This window comes from Notamacropus eugenii, chromosome 6 (genome assembly GCF_028372415.1).
Source record: "Notamacropus eugenii isolate mMacEug1 chromosome 6, mMacEug1.pri_v2, whole genome shotgun sequence".
In the NCBI taxonomy this organism is placed as follows: Eukaryota; Metazoa; Chordata; class Mammalia; order Diprotodontia; family Macropodidae; genus Notamacropus; species Notamacropus eugenii.
The window spans coordinates 236,165,929-236,188,719 of record NC_092877.1 but is presented as its reverse complement, the minus strand read 5'-3'; the positions used below and the strand labels follow the sequence as shown (position 1 = coordinate 236,188,719).

General features: G+C 33.8%; 1 protein-coding gene and 1 long non-coding RNA gene across 4 annotated transcripts in view; both read left to right on the top strand.

Moving 5' to 3' along the window:
* The window catches only part of LOC140512772 (uncharacterized), a 110,002-nt gene extending 97,541 nt beyond the window's left edge, over positions 1-12,461 (top strand). The window contains exon 4 of the long non-coding RNA XR_011969905.1: positions 12,307-12,461. This is a non-coding gene — a long non-coding RNA (uncharacterized lncRNA). The remainder of the gene's footprint in view (positions 1-12,306) is intronic.
* The window catches only part of GPC5 (glypican 5), a 2,038,323-nt gene that overhangs the window by 1,020,254 nt on the left and 995,278 nt on the right, over positions 1-22,791 (top strand). For all 3 annotated transcript variants that reach the window (XM_072622122.1, XM_072622124.1, XM_072622123.1), the window contains exon 7: positions 22,336-22,498. In XM_072622122.1, the coding sequence (XP_072478223.1) occupies positions 22,336-22,498 (163 nt within the window). The remainder of the gene's footprint in view (positions 1-22,335; positions 22,499-22,791) is intronic.

The window sequence follows — 22,791 nt, the reverse complement described above, 5'->3', positions numbered from 1 at the left end:
ATTTCACATTTTACAGATAGGAAAACAAAGTCAGAGGTTAAATGACAGGCCTGTTCTACTGAACGAAGAGTTAAATCTTTCCCATGCCTGAAAAGACCTTGTCTAAGTTTAATTACTCTATCACCACTGTTCCCAGGCAAATTAAACCTTAAGCAAATCACTTTAACCTGTAATACTCAGTAATATCACCTGTAAAATTGGTTGTACTTTTTATGATCCTTTGGGTAACTTTTAGCTCTAAAAGTAATGTTATACAAGAGCTTACTGACAGATTCATCAGAAAAAAAAGATAAGAATCACATAAATGGTTATTTCCCACAACTTAGAGCTGCTCTTTAGAGAGACTGGTTAATTTGTATGTATATTTGCTATAATTCAGGTGGATACTTTTTTTTATTCCATGTAACTGATTAATGCTATGTGAATAACTGAGACAGAGAAAATCTAATCAATTACTTATTCCATAACTGCAATTTACCCCAAAAACCTTAGTAATAAACTATTATAGCGCTTTACACTTTGTGAAATGCTTTCCTCATAATATCCCAGTGCTAGGTACTGAAAGTACTATATTATCCTCTCCTATTTACAGAGGAGGAAACTGAGATTCAGGAAGTTGGAATGAGTTTCATTTTTTAAAAATATCATGGTAAAGGTAATTGAACTTTGGAGTCTTTTGATTCCTAGACCACAATAAGCTCTTCTAAGTTAGTTGTCTCTCTCCATCTCCCCTCTCTTTTTGTCGAAACCTGAGATTTTATCAGTGTAAAGAACTCTGTTAAATTTCCTTCTACCCTCCTGACTTTTAAAGACTAACAACTAATCCTAATTTTTATAGTATTGGGGAACTGTCAGAAGCTGTGAAAGGTTAAATAAATGTGCTTGGTCAAACAGCCAGTATCTGTCAGAAGTACCTGACTCCCAGAAAGGATTTCTATTCACTGCTTTTAAGTATTCAATAGATTGTACTACTCTTTAAAACAAAAACCCTTTGAGGTCCCTGTAATAAAAGAGGTCCTTTATGGTACCAGAGACCAATGATGCTGCATATCTACTGCTGCTTAATTATCTTCCACTGAAACAAATGCACATTTGTTGAGATTGCAGTGAATTAGTATTCCCACGGAACCCTCCTGGAATTGTAAAACATCTCTGGGTTTTGCCCTATGCACCTTCTTGCTCTCAAGTAACTGGCTGGTTTGATCTTTTTTTACTTTTGGAAACTTGGAAACATCTAAACCGGACCTGCAGCATCTCTGCTAGAAAGTGTTTACCTTCTGGCTGTACCAACTTCAGAGAAACATCAAAGTTCTGCCTCAATCTGTTTCTTCCCTTTTTGGCCTCAAGCTTTTAATGAAGTACTTAATCTATCACCATAGTCAGTATAACATTGCTGCCCTTTGCGTCTCTAGCTTTCCTTCCTCTAAATTCTGCTTTTTCTCTTGGCTAGTTCCAGCTGAATTAAAACTCATCCCCACCCCACAGTAAGCCATATAACCAGCCTTCCTGTGACCCTCAGCTTTTAATCAGATTACACTCACTGCACATTTGCTCTTTGACTGTCTACCTTTTGCATTGCTTTGGGAAACCTCTCCTCCTCACCCTCTCTTGATTATCAATGGGTCTTACAACACACTGTGGTTTCTTTTCCACTTTATTCTTGCCAGATTTTTTTTTTCTTTCCTTATTTGTTTACTTCAGATGTTAAAGATTCATGTCATTTTATTTTCTTCCATTAATATTTTAGAACACATTTTAAACATGACAAAACATATCAAAAAGATGTTTAAAAAACAACATACTAAAGAGTTGTTTCTTTCACATAGTGATATTATTGTGCACTCAATGAAAGCACAGAGAGAGCAAAAATAATGAAAGATTTGATTGATGTTCAAGGCTGAAATGATTTGGGCTAGTCTGTTGAGAATCTATATCTTAACTTGAGTTTGGATGGAAAATAATAGATGCAAGAAAATATCCCACAGAATCTTATTCTAAGTTACATTTACCTTCTATAAATGAAGTCAGTAATGAGGAAATACAGTCAATGCTTAAATAAGAAATAAAAATAAAAACAATTTATTTTTAACAAACAAGTCATTATTAAATATGTTGATTTGCTCACCCTGCTCAATACTCCTGTGGGAATAGTAGGGATTTGTTTTTGTTAACCTCAATTAACAACTTCTATCCCAGCTTCCATTCTCTAGTCTAGAGCTTGATACTTTACAGAATGCCACAATAGAATTATTTCCTTCTTCTAACTTAGGGAGTTTTAAAACCTACCTCTAAACTGTGAAAATAAAGGCAAAGATTGGCAGTTTAGGTTCTTTTCTCTTGTTCATTACAAGCTCTGTCATGAGCCTAGATTTCCTTTATGTCATCATGGATTTATTTTTACAAGGCTTTCCTTTGAGAACAATGTGCCAGGATTTGAGTGTTTTACACATTTTGTGAAAAATAAATATAAGATGTAGTGCTCTGACCTTTCACGCAGTCTTCGTTTTGATTGGCTAATGGTTACACCTTTCCTCCACAGATCCGTCAGGCTGTAAACAAGGCCAAAAAGACAAAAAAAAACTGCCAGTCAGGCAATAAAATTGTACTGAATATAAAAAAAGGTCAGGATATTTTAGTGACACAGAACTGGTGAAACACAGTTATTTTCATGCTTCAAACAAAGATGACTGTATAATGAATCAAAAATTTATGTTTTTATCCTTATAATTTTAAAGAAGACAAGTGGGAATAGTTTCATTTAATTACTGTTTTCTCAATATACACAGTTAAGACAAGGTTATTTGTTTTGTTTTAAATAACTATTTTTTTTCCAAGAGTTTCCCTTAAGATATGAAAGATAAATGTGTGTCATTTGAGCCTAGTTCTATGACACTATAATCTGATACTGCAAGCACTCTCCATTTAATTAATGTAGATATTTATTAATTAAATATGGATATTTCTACGCTCTATTACAAAGCCCTTTTGATTCCCTACTGATCATCCTAAATACTATCTTTGAACGGCACTGTTAAAGAAAGTCATGAAACTGTGCTGATAAAGTTCTATGCAAATTTATGCTCTTATACCTCAATTACATTTTCACAGATGCACAGATGATCTTTGAATGGTCTTTCATTAACTCTAATTCCCATCTGCTGCCTTCAAAACTTTCTTCTCAACCTACAAAATCCAGTCTCGTTCCCTTCTATCTTGACCTAACTACCAAGCTTACTGAAAAGATTGAGGATATATGAAGAAAGTTAGCAACCTTTTCTCCACCATACTTCAAAATCAATCATCCCATCCTTTTTTCCTCCCTTTCTCTTTCAGAGGATGAGGTAACTCTCTACCAAAGTTAACAGGTTTTCCTGTGTCTTTGATCCTAAAATATATGTTCACTCTCTCACTCTCCTTCCATGACTTCAGTGACTACCCCTAGGCATTTGGCTTCCAAATCTTTTCCTGCCATCTAAATCTATTATCTGAATGCAGCCTGTTATTGTGGATTTACTGCTGAAAATCTACACCTATATTTCTCACTGAAACCTCAAGCTATATATGTCCCCAAATGAGCTCATCTTCTAGTCTCCATGGCTTCAAATAGAGGAATAATTCTTGTCCCTTTCCTCTCTCTTTCTTCCCTTCACCACCTTCTTTCAAAAAGTTGCCAAGTCCTTCCATATCACCCTACTGAATGATACTGAGCTTGCAGACCTTTGTAACTCACAGATCTATCTCAAAGCAACTGCTATCTAATCATGTTTTCCATCATGAAAATAAAGTTCAAGAATATCTTTGGGTATTCCATGATCCTCCCAAATAAACAGACCACCTGACTCTAATCACAGATAGCCATATGTGCCCTTGGATTAGATATTCATTCTCCCTGAGCCTCATTTTCTTAATCTGCAAATGGGGATGACACATTTTTACCATCTATTTATTTCATGAGAGGTGTATTTCATATGCTCTAAAGTGCTATTAACATGTGGGCTGTTATCATTCCTTTAATTTCAAAACCAAATTTTAGATGAGCAGGGAACATACTAAGGAAAGAGATGGCCGAAGTGTCACATTAAATTCTTTTTCTAATCCTTTATTTGATGATTTAGTGAGAAGCACATTACCTTATTCTCTCACTTCCTCTTTCCAGGTTTTCATAGCCTACAGGCAAAAAGTGAAAATAAAGTATCCCACTGGAAAGGTGAATTTCAGCATTGCATTGAAAATATTGTGCTCATGTTAACATCTGGCATACACAAGGGGGTCATACAGAATGGGTTCAGAATAAGCTCCTTTAGAAGTAAACCTTTATTAGATGAGGAAGCTTCAGGGGAACCTCTCCTAGAATCTGTTCTTAATAGAGCATTTGAGAATGAATTCTGCACAGCTGGCCAAAAAAATTAAATAAAATATCTACCCTACATGCCAACAGCTAGGCATTAAGTGAATGTGCAATCTCTTATAGTTTTTGCTTTAAAAAAATGGAAGAAGAAGAATGATGGTTTAGCACATAAAAAAGATTCTATAAACATAGAATAATAAGATCTTAGGATTTAAGGCTCAAAGAGACCTTACATATCATCGAGCCCCACCTGATCATTTACAGAGTAGGAAATTGAGGGTCAGAGAGAGGTTATGACTTGTCCAAGGTCACAAAGGTAGTAATTACCAGAACCAGGGTCTAAACCTTCTATAGCATGGTGTACATGAAATTGAAATATGAACTAACCCTATGTACACACAAAGAAAGGAGAGTGGAAGAATATAAAAGATTGTACTGAATTGAAATGTATTGGAAACCTCTGTTTGACGGTAGTTAAATCGATAGAAGTTCCTTAAAGAATTGCGGGGAAAAAAAACATTAGTAAGAACAAAAGCCAATATAACATCATAATTTTGTTTTACCTGATCAAGTACAGAATTGAAATCCTGGCACTAAACCACTGACTTGGATAATCTCAACACAAAAATCTTACCAGAAATTATGTAACGTAGGTAACATTGAAACATGTCTGTGTGTCAGCAAAAAGACCCAAGGTATTGTTGGTTTTCTTTGTTGCAGATAATGGTTAAATACCCTATTTCTCTAATCCCTTGGTCACACTGAGATGTGCAGAGAGGTTCTCCACAGGTTTAGGAAAGGTGGAGTAATTTGGCTCCATTTCCACAAAAGCAGCAAATAGCCATTTTTGTTTCATCAGTGACTTGGGGACGAGATTATAACTGTACCGTGTAGAATTGGCATGAGGGAAGTAAGCTATTGGCTAGGAATGTTGGAAGAAATAACTAATATCTGGAATTTTTTTGCTTATTGCTACACCTGGAAAAAAATAAAGTCAGTCCCTTGAAGCAATTAAGAGAAAAAAAAAGCAAATTTCGTACAATTTCAAAGTTATTTTAGGCTGAATTAATCAGTTAAGTACCTCAGTTTACCACTTAATTCTATATATAAGCTTAAGGTATTATTTTTTAATATTTGCCTAATGAAAATGACAATATGATTATATTAATATATTATATAATTTATATATTAATATATATGTCAGAATATATATTATATTAATTTATTATATTAATTTCAGTTATATTAATTTAATTAATGTCAATTTAACATTAATTTAATTTAACTCCAAGGGGGGAAAACAAGTAAATAATGGGGTTTACTTATATTGTTTAGAATACAATTTGACACTATATGCTTAAAAGCAATAGTACCATAGAGTTGTTTAATTATCATTGCAAATTATTTCCTTTCAGTTGTACAGTAGACTAGATCTTGAGATATAGTATTATCTTTGCAGTAATTTATTATGAATTACAGCCATCTTTTGTGTAGATTCATTATATTTAATTTACTTATTTAATATTCCCTCTTCTTGGAGATAGCTAGGTGATTCAGAGGATAGATGCCTGGACCTGGAGTCAGGAACATTTGAGTTCAATGTGGCCTCAGATATTTACTAGCTGTGTAACCCTGGGCAAGTCAATTAACCTCTGTTTGCCTTGCTCTACGAGAGAAGAAAATGGCAAACCACTGTAGTATCTTTGCCGAGAAAACCCCAAATGATGTCATGAAAAGTAAGACATGACTAAATGACTCAACTATGGCAACAGTATTCCCTCTGGGCTACATCACTGACTTGCTCTTTCATTTGCCAAAAAAGGCTATACAACTTGCTCACAACTAGGCATTAAGTTAACTTAGAGTCTTTCATGCTTTTTTTTCTTAGAAAACAAAAACAAAATAAGAAAAAAAAAAACAAAATAATATTGATGACAACATAAAAAAGGCTTTGTAACCATGGAATATAACATAGAGGAGTTACCTTGAAGTTCAAGAAATACTTGTGGATATCCTAAAACTATAGTTCAGTGGCCCCCACCAGTGTGCTTTCTATGAATAGTCATTCAATAGACTGAATTAGAACTTGCAAAAGATATTTACTAAATTGGCATGGTAAAAACAGCTTACATACTTGAATATCTTGGTTATCAAATTTTTATCAGAGAATATTGCTATAAATTTTTACACAATACTATTTTTTTCTAATTTTGGAAAGGCTGGAGTGAACTGGTACTGTTGCTGCAAAAACTTTTAAAATTTATATAATCTAAATTGTTAATTGTAATTCCAATGATTCTATGTATCGTTTATTTGCTTAAGAGTTCTTCTCCAATGATATAACCTTTCTAATTTAAGTCATGTATACACTTGAAGATTACTGTGATAAATGGTATTATATATTGGTATAAAATTTATTTCTTTCAGATTACTTCCCAGTTTTCTTAGCAGCTTTTGAAAGTTTTTACATGAGTTGTAGGGATCTTTGGGATTATCAGACTCTATGCAACTATTTTTATATGGTTTTGAATCTTACTTTCTTAATTTGTTCTTCTGATTAACATTTCTATTTTCTAATCAGTACCAAATGATTTCAATTAATACTCTATTTTGGCATGAATTAAGACCTCATAATGGTAGACTCTATTTCCTCCCATTTCTCTCCATAATATCCTTTAAGATTCAATGCTATTCCTCCAGGTGGATATTTATTACTTTTTCTACTTCTTTAATGTATGCTTTTACTAGTCTTATCGTATATGATAATATATGGAATAAAAAAGTGGCATAATAATTATTACCCTGGCAGAAACAGATGGAAAGGGTAGGGGAGAATATAAAACTACTTCCTTAATTTAAGAGGTAAGATTTGCCCAGAGTCGCATCAGGCATTTGGTCAGTTGGAGAAAACCACTTTCTTTATGTGGTGGTTTTCAACTAGTTAATACAGCAAAAACATTTAATATAAATTAGTAAACAGGAAAACAGATCCTTATATCTTAGAGAGATCAGGATTTCAGCTATATCCAAAAATTTCTGAAATGCACAAATTCTATCATACTAACATATAAACTGAAGAGGGTCATAAAATTAAGAGTTACCTAAAGATCATTTAGAATAGACAAGTCTTAACTAGCTTATCTTCTGGACAGCAAAGCACACAGTTTATTAAAGACATGGTAGAAAGTGAGGGTAAAAAATACAAAACAAGGTACTAATACAATTGAAGAAACAAAACAATTAAAAAATAGATACAGCCAAGCTAGATGCTACAAAATCATGAACAATTAATATCTTTTCAATTATTGGGATCTGTTATTTTGTAAACCTTTATAATAATTGTATTCTATGTATTTTTTGTAGATGGACTCCCTAATAATACGATATTTATTTTGAATAGATTTTCTATCTCTTCCTACTGGGTTTTCTTGATAATAAATAACAACTATCACAACAGCAGTAATTATAACAACAATGAGTATTTTTATTGTCCATTAAGGTTTGAAAAGCACTTTATATATACGAACTCACTTGATCCTCGTAACAATACCATAATATTTTATGACAAAAGAAAATTGGTGCTATTCCTTATTTTTTTCAAAGAGTTTGCAAAATATTAATATTAATTTTTAAAAACTTTATGGAATTTACTATATGTTCCTCGAATCCTGCATTTTCCCCCTTTGGGATTTAATAATGCTTTGTTCAACATCACTTTTTGAAAGAGCATTATTTAGTTCCTACTTCTTGCTATGTTCTTCTGAGCATTCTATATTTTTATGAATTTTAATCTATTTTACTTTTTATCAACTTTTAACATATTTGAAGAAAAAAGTACTTAATCATTTCTTTTATTTTTCTTCATTTGTTAATTCTTTTTCATTTATTATATTGGTAAACTGTTTCTTCCTCTGTTAAAATCAGATTAGTTAATGATATCTACTAATTAATGATATCTAATAATTTTTGGAGTCCTATTTTTATTTATCTTCTTTTTCAATTTGAATTTTACTGAAATCTTTGATTTTCAGTTGGGATTTTTATATTTTTTTCCTCATATTTTGGTCTTTGTTTTTATGTGGTCCCCAACTCACTGATCTATCCTTTATATCTTTTATTGATGAAAATGTTTCATATACAAACTTCCCCCTCTCTTCTGTTTGGCTGCTTCCCAAAAGATCTGAGATTTTTTTCTTATTGTTGTCATTTTTTGTGATGAAAAAAATCTATTTTTTCCATGACTTATTCTTTGACTCACCACTTATTTAAGATGAAACTTGTCTCTAATTTTGAATGATTTCTTGACATAAAACTTAATTATAATTTTGTGGTTCTTTTGTCAGTAAATGGATTGTTTAATATTTTACTTTTAGGCATTTGAATGCAATATTTTTATATTTGTTTCTCTTTTTTCCATATAGTCAAATTTTTTAAAGATACTATGACAACTGAAAAATACATAAGCTCCTTGCTATTCCCATTCAGCAAATACCAGAAGTCAGTCATATGTGACCCTGCTAAAATTATGTTCAGGTCCTTAATTTCTTTCTTGTTTATCTCTTTGGTAGATGTTTATCATTCTGAGAAAAGCACATTGAGTTTTCCAGGCTTTATGGTTTTGCTATTTTTTTCACCTACAGTTCAACTAATTAATCTTTTATTATATTCATTACATATATATATTATGTATTGGATTTATAGATTTCATTTTTGTGACACCTTTAAGCATAATGTGGTTAAATTCTTAAATAATGTCAATTTTTGCTATCATATTTTCAAATTTGTAATTGCTTTCTTTGATTTTTAACTTTACTTGAAGCACAATACATCCTATTCTTGACCCTCATTTCTAAAAAGTTTGATACTGAGAGAAGTTCCTTACTTTCTTGTCTTCTACTGTGTTATTCATGGGAGTTTCACAGTTTGAGAATGGATAACCCTTCTCTTCTCTATTCTCATGCATTTCGCTAACTTATATCTCTGTGTTCCATTCAATTTTATTTATGTATAGTATGTAGGCTGTTAATAATATCATGTCATATGAGGGGTTTTTTTTCTCAGTTTGTTTTTACTGTTAGTATTCCTATGAAGTAGAGCTGTCTCTATATTACCAAATAGTTCAAGAATCAGAACAATTATAACCTTACACAATCACAGTCCATCTGATAGTTCTTAAATAGAAGCTTGCAAAGTGTGAGTGGCAAGATGATAAATAGGTTTGCCTGCCTAGAGCATAATCCACAGGCAGGCTTTGTAGAGTCCAGAGAGTACATTTCATGAGTTATTCCTAAATTCAGTGTTTTACCTGCAAAATTGCAGTGCTTTAATAAATTGCTTGACTGTATTGCATAAACCAAATGCCACCAGAGTGGTGACCTTTCAAATTGCTGGAGCAACAGGAGTTGAAATTAGAAGGCTCAACCTTAAAGCAAACCCTGACAATAAATCCGAAGGAAAATACCTCTGTATCAGTTCAACTTAATATGATATCTGAAAAAAAATAGGTTGGGGAGAGTTAGAATATTTAGAGAGGTTTATTCTTTAGATATAACTTCAAGTATGATTCTGGTATAAGTAGGTTTGGGGTCACAAAGTAAAGTGCATTGATTCACTCTCCCTCCTCTTTGAAACACAAAGAGTAGAGAAATTATAATAAATGAGCTTAAAAAAAAGGAAGGAATATATTGGAGGGTGCATGGCAGGATGGAGAAAAGAATGAAATGGGAGAAATCTAGCAAGAGAGATTATGAGGCTATGCTTAAAGAGAAGAATGTAAAAATGATGTTATTTTAATTGGGTTGCAAAGGCAAATGTTGAAATATTTCATATGCATTTAGGAATAAAACTTCCATTTTTAAATAGTTACGAACTTTTACAAATTGCAAGTCAATATTTTTAAGATTTTGTCTAAAATCTTTTCGTATAGATTTTTTATTACCTAGTAGTTTTATCACAAAGTAAAATATCTGTAGATAAATGTGTAGTCTGTTATACTTAATTATTTATGACTTAAAGAATTTGTCAGTGGTTTCATGATGAATTCAGCATTGTTTATGACTTCAGATTTCTCCTTTCAATTTCGTTGTCAGTATTTAAAATTTTTCTTGTAAGTTTTCATCAGTGGTGTTGAATCCCAACACTTACAAGGCATTCACAATGCTTACAGTCAAATTGATATATGGGAATATTTATCTATTGAGTAATCTTTTCTAAACTCTTATTTATTTACTCTATGTATGTCTATATGGTTATGAGAGTAAGGAGAAAATATTTAAGGATAAGAATAGTGATAGGAATTGGACCTGTTATATCACCGCTTTAGGGAATTGCCTGGTAAGTAAAGAAACATCCTCTACCAATGCACACTGGCAGGCTTTATTTTTTGTACCTCTACTTTTAGCCTAATCAAGTGCTTAATGGAACCTAATAAGTGTATGTTTATTATTTGATTATTCATGGCAGTTGGATAATGTTTTTTTAAATTATTTAGACAATGAAAAAATACGTATATCAATTCAAAACACATATGTTGAGGGTCCTAATATATACAAGACTTTTTGGTGAAGGCAAGAACAATGCCAGTGCCTATCCTCAAGGAGCTTAACACCAAAAAGATAAAGAGCACACATACTCTAATAAAAAAACAAAGTAAAAGGTTCACAAAAATGCTATAAAATTTAAATTAAGACCCGACTTCCATTGTTTCTAATAATAGGAATTTTGTTTTTCAATATGCTATGATATTTAGATGTTATAATTTACATTAATAAATTAACCTGGTGTTCAGCTAAATAAGCAAACATACTAGTAGTCCAAGAGAGTTAACAAGAACAAACACTAACTTAAATGGTCTGTCCATGGGTAGATCTCTATTTATTAGAAGCAGTACTTGAGTCCTCATCCTCTTGATTTTCCAAACCAGCTCTCCATCCACTATGCCATACTGATGCTTATTCATATTACTATCTAGTTACTATATGATATATTATTATCTAGTATTTCTAAAAGAAAATCTATTTGTTGTATCTCTGGCTATTTTTTTAAAAGATGATGAATGATTTTCTTTCTCCCAATAAGCATATTACATTTGTGAGCCCTCCATTGTCATATTTCCTCATAGCTGTTTGGAGAATATATTCCCGAGTAAAGATCCTGCCAGATGGTTTAAAAAAAAAAAACCCAACAAATTGAGTCTATTGAGAGATTAATTCACCAGCTGAGGGAAGATGACTTGGTCCAGAGTCATCAGAAATTCCACCCACTAAACTTATCATCCAAGATATAGAAGATCTCTAATTAGCTTCCTGAACCAATTAAACCCAAGGAGGAAGCGTTAGTCATCAACACTATTTTGAGTTGATCGACTAACTTGAGAAACTGCCTAACATGAGGGAAAACTATGCCATGAGTTTTTTCTTCTGCCCTTCATGCTTGCTGCTGCAGTATCTTTAACTTGTTTGGTTTGCAGATAGAAAAAATTCTCAGATTATTTCTGACTGAGTATGTTTATAGAAAGATGGAGAGAAGAGAGGAGTGTTTTTTTTTTCCTGTTCTTACCTCTATGCTCTTCTTTGAGAAGCTAGTTTGTATTCATCTCCTGTCAGTGGTCAACTTGTTTAAGAGTTCAAGATTTGAGAAAAGCTAACCTAGGTTTCCAGTATTCTTTGGACTTATGGTATATATAGATCTAGAGATAATTCTGAGATGGGCTATGTGTGAGGTAGGATTATAAAGTAATGAGAACAATTTTTGCATGTAGCTGGGGGAAATCACTAGTTTTCCATAAAGTAGAACAAATGTCTCAGTTTTCAAAAAATGAAATTTTGTCTTCTAATTATATGATAATGAACTTAAATTTGATTTTTTGTAAAATTCTTAAAAATGCAAAATAATATTAGGATCATATAGAGAGCTGAAAGGGATATCAGAGGGTCTTTTATTCTGTCTTTATTTTTCAGGATGAAGAATCTGACATCCCTGGAAACCAAAACACTTACCAAAAATCATACTTGTGGTGTTCAAAAGCATTATTTTAACCGAGGTCTTCTTAATTTCAAGCCAGTGCAATTTTTCTTACAAAGGCATCGTTTATGGGCATTTGGAAAGCAATAAATTGCCATTGAAAATCAGGCTAGCTTCATCAATAACTGTTAGAATTATTTCTCCTTTTTTAAAACATGGTTATTAGACTGTAAGACAAAGGAGATGCCTTAAACAAGAGAGGTGTGAATTTCGGCAAGGCAGTTGATAAAATTGGTCCCACTGATATCATTGTAGACACGATAGGAAGACGTTGAGTTAGACAATAATTCAGTAAAATGAATTTGACTGGTTAAATGACCATATTGAAAGAATTAAAGGATGGAAGGTAACCTGAAGAGACATCTTTGGATGAATGCCTGAGTATTCTGACCTCATTCTCATGGACTCTTCAACACCTTTATCAATTATTTGGTTTGAGAAACATGCAATTCTTAACATTTTTTCAGATGCAAAAAGTTGGATTGGAGAAAACACACTGGACATGAGGATGAAGTGTGTGTGTGTGTGTGTGTGTGTGTGTGTGTGTGTGTGTGTGTGTAGTCCCTATTAAATTTCATTTTGTTATATTTTCCATTGTTTTTAGAACACATATACATACATATATAGTTTCTCTCTCTGTTTTTCTGTCTTTCTGTCTCTCTGTGTGCATGCACACACACAGACATGTACTCTAAAAACAGTGGGAAAATATAAGCTGAAATTTAATAGGGACTATACTTGGATTCAAAAGTACAATTTCACAAGTTTATGACGGGAAAGACATGGCTAGATAACAAAAAGATATGGAAGTTTTAATGAACTGTTAGTTCAATATGAGTCTGTGGTTTGGTACAGCAGCCAAAAAGAACTAATATAAACTTAGGCTACATTTATAAAGGAGTAGTGTACAGGACAAAATGACAATCTAATTGTAATCTACCCTGATCATACTCCATTTGGAGTACTGCCTTCATTTCTAGACATCAATTATAGTAAAAAAAAAAAATGACGAACTGGTGTGCATTCAGGAGAAGGCACTAGCAAGGGTGAAATCATTGTGATCTACGTTAAATAAGAGTCAGTTGATAGAATTGTTGGTGCTTATCCAGGAGAAGAGAACATTTGGGGATGCATGGGACATTGAAGCTCTCTTGAGTATGTGAATGATTACATTGAAAAAATTCTTTTGCTTAGCCACAAAGGACAGAGCTAGAAACAATGTTTAGAAATACAGGCTGATTAGGGTTCCATGTGAGGAAAACTGTTAATTTACAGAGCTACTCAAACCAGGAGCGGGCTACCCTAGCAAGAAATGAGGTTCCTTTCATATGCATGCTCATATGATTATGCATTTATGTATGAACATGTATATGTATATGTGTTTACATACATATATGCATATATACACATGTACACACACACACACACACACACACACACACTATGTTATTTTATTCAGCCAGGATCTTCCTTCTCACCTCCCACCAAAATCTCCCTCATTCATTCAAAATATAAAAAAACAAACAAACAAACAAAAAAAACCACCCACTACCCAAAACCCATTGCACACAGGTATAGTCCACCAAATGACTCAGGAGGGGAAAGTGAGGCTGGTAAAGTTGCACAGCCCTCCCTCACTCAAAACAAAGTCAAGTGCAAGTCATGTAATCACTTCTCCAATGTCATGGCTTTCTTCAGAAATGAAGGATGTACACAGACCTGTGAGTAGACCAAGCTGCCTGAATGGGGACCTGGCTAGCTGGGGGACTCAGCTCATCCACTCCCTTCTGTTCCCCGACCCCTTTTCCTTCTCCTGTCTAAAGGAAGGTGAATTTGGATGGCCAGAGGTAGGCCAGTTAACTTGGGGTTTATGGGCCAGATTTCTTCTCTCTCTCTCTCTCTCTCTCTCTCTCTCTCTCTCTCTCTCTCTCTCTCTCTCTCTCTCTCTCTCCCTCCCTCCCTCCCTCTCTCTCTCTTTCTCTTCCTCTTTCTCTCTTTCTTCCTTCCTTCCTTCCTTTCTTTTTCTACCATCTGTCTGTATTTCCTTCCTGCCTGCCTGTCTGTCTTGAGTTCCCAAAACCTTAAACCCAGTGCACTCTAAAGCCCATACTTTGCACAATTGGTCTCTGCCCAAACTCCACTTAATGTCTCTTTTCAGGACCCTCCTGGCTTCAAAATGATTATCGATAGTAACTTTTGCTCTTTCTCTCCCAGCTTGATTTACTTGTTTTTTTCTTTTACTCATTAAATGTACCATTCCATGATTACTTCTTAAAGAGACCTATTCGCTGAATGGCCATTACCTCATTCTAAGTGAGAACCTTAATAGGATAAGGTCTCCCATTGCATCCTGGGCCTTCTCTAGTCATCCTGATGAATATCAGGCCACTGGATCCAGATGTCTCAGGAGGGGAGAGTGAGGCTGGTGACCTGCACAGCCCTCCCTCACTCAAAACAAAGTCAAGTGCAAGTCATGTCATCATTTCTCTGATGGCTGGTCTTTGAAAACAAAGGACAAACAGACAGACAGTCCACCAAAACAAATTTCCATATTGGCAAGGTCATGTGTGTTTGTGTGAGGGTGTGTGTGTGTGTGTGTGTGTGTGTGTGTGTGTGTGTGTATGTGTGTGTGTGTAGTTCTGCTTTCTGAGTTCTTCATCTCTGTCAGGAGGTGGGTAGCATGTTACACTATTAATTCTCTGGGATCTTGATTGGTCATTAGCTGATAAGAGTTTAGCATAGTATTATTCAAGTGTAGCCATGTATGGCATGAGAAGACACCTCCTCACCATACTCTTTGGAAAGGTGGGAGGTCTATGATTGTGATACATTGTACACATCTTCAGGCTTTTTTAGTGTATTGATGAGTTATGCTGTTGTTTCTTCTCTTTTTATTTAAAAAAATATAGTTTTCTTTATATGATTGCTTTCTGTGATGGGGAGATTCTGAGGAAAACTACATTGACCTAGAGAAACAAATGACATAAAAAACTCATTCTTTTTTAAAGAAGGAGTGATAGATAACTAATAGAAAACTTCTGTTATCTAATAATATGTATACACTGCCAAGAGCACTTAAAGTTATTCAGTGTTAAACTTAAGGGAGGACAGGTAAGAGAATGGATTAACACAATGACTCAACTCATTCACTGATTCATCATGGACTGTTTTGGAACTCTGGTGAAGTCTATGGACAAGACATACCATCTTCTATCCCTAAGCATTTTCACTGGTTGTCCCAAATGTCTAGAATGTTCCCCCTCCTCAACCTCTTGGCTTCCTTGAAGTCCCAGCTAAAATCCTACCTTCTACAAGCAATTTTTTTCACAATCTCTTTTAATTCTAGTGCCTGTCCTTTGATTATTTCTGGTTTATCCCGTAACAAGCATATTTGTACAAAATTGTCTGTATGTTTTCTCCCTCATTAAATTCTCCCTTGAGAACAGGGACTGTCCTCTGCTCTTCTTTGTATCCTAGTACAAAATGATTATTGATGGACACATTAAAATAAAGGTTAAAATATTTAAAATACATTGGATAATTAAAGTGACCAAAAGTTAATGAAAATAAAGATGTAGTTTTTTTCTTCCACTCCCCATCCCCCTATTTCACAGACCCCTTAAAAACTAGCTACAGTACCTAGAGCTTCCATGAAATCCTAATTACAAAGCACTTCTCTATTTTGTGCCAAGCACTATGTTAAGTACTCACAAAAACAAAAGTGAAACAGGTCCTACTTTCAAGTATCTTATGTTCTGGTGATGAAGACAAATATGTACATATACAAGTATAGTATATGCAAAATAGATTAAAAAGTGATCCAGGAGGGTAATAGCAATTGAGGAACTGGAAAAGCCCACATTTATGAAGTGACAATTAAACTGAGTCTTAAAGAAAACCAGGGGTTCAAAGAAGAAGAAAAAAGTTCCTTCTAGGAAAAAGAAAATAGCCAACAAAAGAAAAGGCACAGAGATTAGAGATGGAATGCCATATATTAGAAACAGATGGAAGATGGGAGAATAAAGGCAGGGATTTGCCTAAACTCTCCCAAATTCCCTCCAAACAACATGAAACTAACATCTCAAAACAAAATCTGAAGAAGCGAAACCAACAAAAGGATGTAATGAAACTCTTTTCCAACCCAACAACCTAGAAGTTCAGCTAGAAAGACCTTTCTCACTGGGGGTAATAGTAGAGTGCAGCTCAGTTCTGATGCAAGGGCCACTCTGGCTAGCTAGCAGCTTGGGGGTGACTGAAACAGTGATAACAGTGACTTCTGGATCTCTCAGCCCAAAGATGGTAAGGGAGTCAGATAAGTGATTAGAAGATTACAGGAGAACCTTTGCTGGCATTGGGAGCAGAACACTGTTGCATTACCCATACTTAGTTCCAGGTCACAGTCCCTGGGCAAGAGAAAGCACTAGTAGGAGAAAGGATCCTGAACATATTTCCAGGGTAGAAAAGAATGAGGTGAGGAGAAAGGTGACGAGAATGGTCACCACACCTTCCTTTAGGTCATATGACTGGCAGATTTGAAAACTTACAGACTCCCAGAGCTAGCTCTGATAACAGCAGCACAAAAAACTTGAAGCTTGAGGCAGTGTCCTCTCAACCCTTGGAGCAGAGTCCAAATTTAATATAAATTTAAAATTTAAGAAATAGGCTGGAAAAATGAGCAATTGAAGACTATTGTCCTTTATGAAATGACAAGCAGGATGATTTCAGAAAACCTAGGAAGGACTTAAATGAACTGAAACAAAGAGAAGTGATCAGTACCAGGAGAAGATTGTACACAGTAACAGCAACATTTTACAATGATCAGCTCTGAATGACTTAGCTATCCTCAACTATATAATTATCTAAGATCGTTCCAGAAGATTTATGATAAAAAATGCTAAAATACTATTCATCTCCAAAAACAAACAAATAAAAATAAAACACAAAAGCAAAAAAAACAAAAAACAAAAAACCTTATGGAGTCTGGATACAGATCAAAACATACTTTTTTACAAATTTTATTTTCCTTGGACTTTTTTATCTGTATTTTCTCTTACAACATGACTAATATGGAAATGTATTTTTCATGACTATGCGTCTATAAACTATATCAAATTATTTGCCTTCTCAGTCATATGGAGGTGAAAGGGGAGAGAAGAGGGGAGGGAAATTTGGAACTTAGAATTTTAAAAAAGCAAGTATAAACAAATTTTCCTTTAATTAGAAAAAAAAATAAAATAAAAGGAAAAAAAGGAAATAGTAAGGTGATAAGTTTGGAAGGACCATAGAGAATTTAAAAAGGAATAACATGTAATAGATTTAGAAAGCTATGTTAGCATCAAGTTTTGAAGAACTTTGAATGTCAAAGACAGTAGAATTGATTGTTGGTCATAGGAAGTTATTGGAATTTGAATTGGGGTGATGTGGTAAGACCTACACTTTAGGGTGATTGTCATGGCATCTTAATAAAATGTGAATTTGAATAAGAGAAGATTTCAGGCAGAAAGTTCAATTAGATTACTATTGCCATAGCCCAGGTGAAAGAAAATTGGGCCTTGGATTAGAGTTGCAGCTGGAGAAGTAGAAAGAAAGGGTCTGACATGAGAGACGTTTTGGAGGTGGAACTCACAAAATCTGGTAGTTGATTAGATAGATGGAATGAAAAAGTGTGAGAAGCTGAACATTTCAGTATAGTGAGTAGTTTATATATCTGCATGAATGGAAGTCTGCTAATGCCCTTAAAAATAATAGGGAAATTGAGTATTTAGTTTGGGAAAGCATAAGTGAGTTGGGAATTATGTCATTGCAGAGAATATGTAAACTGGTAAAATAATTGAAGTATTGAAGTACATTTTAAAAAAGTAAACTCAGGGACATTTACCTTTCTTAAGTTCAAAGATTCCATTCTGAAATCAAGCATTTATTTTACCCTTCTTCAATAACCAGCACAGAGCATAAGTCATTGTTCCTAATACATGACAAGTTAACTATGAATGCAAAATAGTATGTATTGTCAGATGAGCAGTATAGACAGCACAAAAAAGCATCTAAAAGAAGGAGGGACCAATATGGTCTGGAGAGATTAAGTAAGATTTAAGAGAGGAAGTAGGACTTAAGATAACATTTCAAGAATGTATAGGATTGAGACAGTTAAGGATGAGGATATTTATTTCAAAATCATCAGTTTCAGTTATTCTTTTTTAAAATAGATTGCTTATTCTGACTTAGATGATGAATAATATTTTAATGTATTTGTTTTATTTTTCCTGGTAACAAAATTGACTCATTTTTCAGAATATGAAGGGTCTCTTTAGGTTGCTATAGGAGAATATGGGTTTTGGGGGATTTTTATGAATTCTAGATACCTACTACTTGATGCAGGAAAAGACCTTTCATAATTGGAGAACTTTTAGAATCAATGACCATATAAAATATTTTTAAAATCTTAAAAGTCACTCAAGAAAGTGAGAAAATCTAGATGCCTAATACAGTTGGTCGTTAAGTAGAGTTCAAATACAGATGCCCTAACACCTATGGGAAACTTTGAAGATGCTAAATGGAGTATGATTGTGGTGGTGCTTATATTTGACTTCACTCTAAAAAGATACTGGGTAACATCTAACTATTGAACTTATGTCCAGGTATCCAAATCTCAAAAATGATGCTTTCAGAAAGCACCACGAGAAATTGAGTAACTATAAGTGATCAAAAGGAACATCGTGTCCTATTCACAGTCCAGCAATTACCAATAAAGGTTATGTCAGTCCTAAGTTCGGAGTCCAAATCAGTCTAAAAATGTGTTATGTTGAATTATTCTGCCTGCAGTCAAAATATATTGCTTATAATAGCCATTTAACAGGATTTCCAAGTGCTTTTACTGATTCAATGAATTTTTTCATCATGCCTTTGAGATTGGAAAGGAAGTATAGATGTTTTAGACTAAATAAGTACTTGAAAAAAGGGATATGGGAAAAGCACATTGATACATGAGGAAACAGAGAAATTAGGTGATTTTCCAAACAGTTTTGGAAATAAAAGTAGAACCTAAGTCTTTTAACACTTAAATACTGTGCTACATGAATTGTACTGTTTCCTGATCCGAGATGAATGTGACCTAGCAGGAAAAATGTGTGTGTTTCTGAGGTAGATCATTTTATCAATTCATTAAATCTTCTAAAGCACTGTATTTTATTAGCTTAAAGTTGTACAATAGTAAATAGTCTTGCCTGAAACAAGCAGTTTAAAAACAAGTAGAATAATGATAACACCAGATGTGTTCCACATTTGTTAAAACCAATACATAAAAATCCAGATGGTTTAATAAATCAGTGTGTGTGGGGGCGGGAGTATTGTGATTATTTGCTGCAAAAATATACTAGTCTTTTAAGTAGCAAGATTCACTAGAAGTTTTAAAAACAATTACATTTATAGAAGCATAAGTCACTTTCAGTGATGGGCTATATTCTATTTGGTCCCTTAATTTCCTACTTCACCATATTTATTTTCACATTCTGTTCTTATAACTGGAAATTGCTTGCTCTATGTTCCTCTGAATAGGAATGTGATCACAGAGAGGGAGGGACAAGATACTTTATCCATCCCTCTTAACCTCTCAAACCTCTTCAAAATAGAAATTATAAAGAGTTAAAGCAATTTCAGTTGTCTCAATGGTCTTAAGACACCAAGAATCCTAATGAGGTAAAAATCTGAGGAACTGACTGCAGGTAAGGCTAATCCTTAATCCCTAATATACTGACATACCCATTACCCCTCTGCCTACCATGCTCTGGCAAATTGGCTAATTAGGTTAAAAATAGTAACAAATGAAGGAATATAAAAACCCAAATCCCATAACTTTTAACATAAATGGATTAAATAATCCAATAAAATGAGAAAGGGTGAAAAAATTGAATAGGCATATTCAAATCAAATCAAAATGAGTCTGAAGGAAAATAGATGCCAGTAAAAATATGCAACCTTTGAAATCCCTCTCAAACATCTTTTGAGTAACTTTCCCTGCTCCCTAACCCAGAAGTGATTCTTATTTCCTTAGACTTTTCAAAGCAGTTTATAATTTGCCTTTATTCATTTTGCTCTAAATTATATTCAATGGACCATAATTGTCTTATGGATAGAATCTGTAACTTCCTTATGGACTGGAATAGTGCCTTGAATGTGTTAAATGAATTAAAATGAACATAAAAAGTACTTTGTGTTAGCACAATATGTAAATCACTGATGCCAGTCTCCAGAAAGGTGTGGAGTAATGAAAAAATATCCCATGATCAGTGCTTTCTCTTACAAAGATTCAGTGAGCTGTGACGTTGAATAATATAATCAAACCTGGCACTACAAGTTAAAACTCATCAACACCTGAGGTATTCCAAAGCAAATGATTTTGTTTACTTTATTTACAAAATAGGGACAATTTTGAAAAATATTAAATTGGAGCTAGGCTGTAGTTACCCCAAAGATCTTCATTGTTACATTTTCCTTTCCTTTTATTCCCCAATTTAACTAAATCCTTTTCAAATTTCTATTACATGGAGAGAATTATTTTTGCTACTGGAGGAGGTGTAGATTGTAGTTAAGGTATCACCTTCGCTTTCATGGAGTTTAGTTAGTAGGTGGATTTTTGTAGGGAGTTTTGCAACTCCTGAGTCAAAGGATGTCTCACTTAATCCTCTTGCAAGCTAGGCTCCTTGTAATTTTATATTCTCTCAACAATCTTTAGAAATGAGGAAATTTTGTTGTTTTTTAGTTGTCTTACTCTCATGATCCCTTTTGGGTTTTCTTGGCAAAGGTGCTAGAGTAGTTTGCCATTTCTTTCTCCAACTCATTTTACAGATGAGAAAATTGAGGCAAACAGGGTTAGGTGATTTGCTCTGGGTTACCCATCTAATACATGTCTGAAGCCAGATTTTGAACTTGAGAAGATGGATCTTCCTGACTCTAATCCCAGCTAACTAACTCCTTTGAGAATAATTATGTACCTATAATATGTATTTCTATGTATCTTTAGTACCTTGAGTAAAAAAAAAAGTTCCCATAGAAAAAGGAGTATTTTTGGTCATTCTTTGAGTTACTAATCCTAACTTCTGCCTAGTGTCAAATATATACTTGAAAAAGTTTATTTCTCAGACCCATTATTGATCAGAACAATTAATAGAAATTTTAAATAATGTAAATTGTAAACCACTGATATTTTTTGTTCCTCTGGTCAAACTCAAAAATGGGTTTGACTTTAGTATATTTTCCACCATACTAGGGGGAAAAAGTACATATTCAAACCTGGAGCTATAATGTGTCACACATTCACCTTTGGACACTTTGACTTTATTTCCTTCTATCTTAATTCCTAAAGGAATTCTAAGATGGCATATATTCTCTTGGTCACTTCTTTTCTCATTGTTAAAAATCGCTTTACTGTCAAAAACAGTTTTTTCAGAAAGAGTGGATTTTATAGCCAATGTACTACATCTGTGAAAGCTGGCATGTTTCTGTTCGGTTTGTAATACTTTTAGTTTGCTTTTGAAAATTCCTGTTCAATGCCAGAGCATAATTATTCCTAATAACACAATCACACAAAAGAAATAATGATAATTACTAAAGCATGGCATAGTAGATAGAGGACTAGTCTTGTAGTCAGTAAGATTTGTATTCAAATTCTGCCTCAGAAAACCTGCTAGTTCTCTAACCTTGGGCAAGTGTTATATACCTCCAGAAAACAAATGAGCCTTATTTTAAGTCATCGTTGTAAACTGCTTCTTTGAAAGGAATACTCACTGATAAATCATATATTCTTTATTATCATTCATTACTATCATCATAATCATTGAAATGTTCTGGTGTTATGATTTTTTTGATGAAACATTTGGATACACGTGACTAATTCTTAATTCAAAAAAATAAACCTCATAAGACTCACTCTTTGTGATTTTAATATTTATTTTGCCCTTTGTGCTTAGTTACTCCAGGGCAGAACTACTCCAAAACCTGACAGATGGGATCTACTCCAAGTGGGCAGTGGTGGACGCATAGATGAACAAGTCAGTGGAGACTGTGATGATGAAGATGGTTGTGGAGGATCAGGAAGTGGAGAAGTAAAACGGGTCCTGAAAATCACAAACTGTAAGTCATTGATTTCAATGCCTTCTTTGAAGACTCAGTTTGTGAAGTGAAATGAAAAATGTGGCCTACCTTGAGTCAAAAGGAAATCATTGTGGCACACAAAAAGACAGGAGGAATATTAAAGGAATTGTAGATTTAGAAAGAATCGAAATGTGTTGCAATGACCAGCTGAATCGTTTGTGGATATTCTGGATGTGTATTCATTTCTCTTTGACTCTTTTCTCAGTGATTAATTTTATAAGAAGGCTTTGTTACTTTGTAAGTGAACATGGAATAATGAGATATGGGAATGA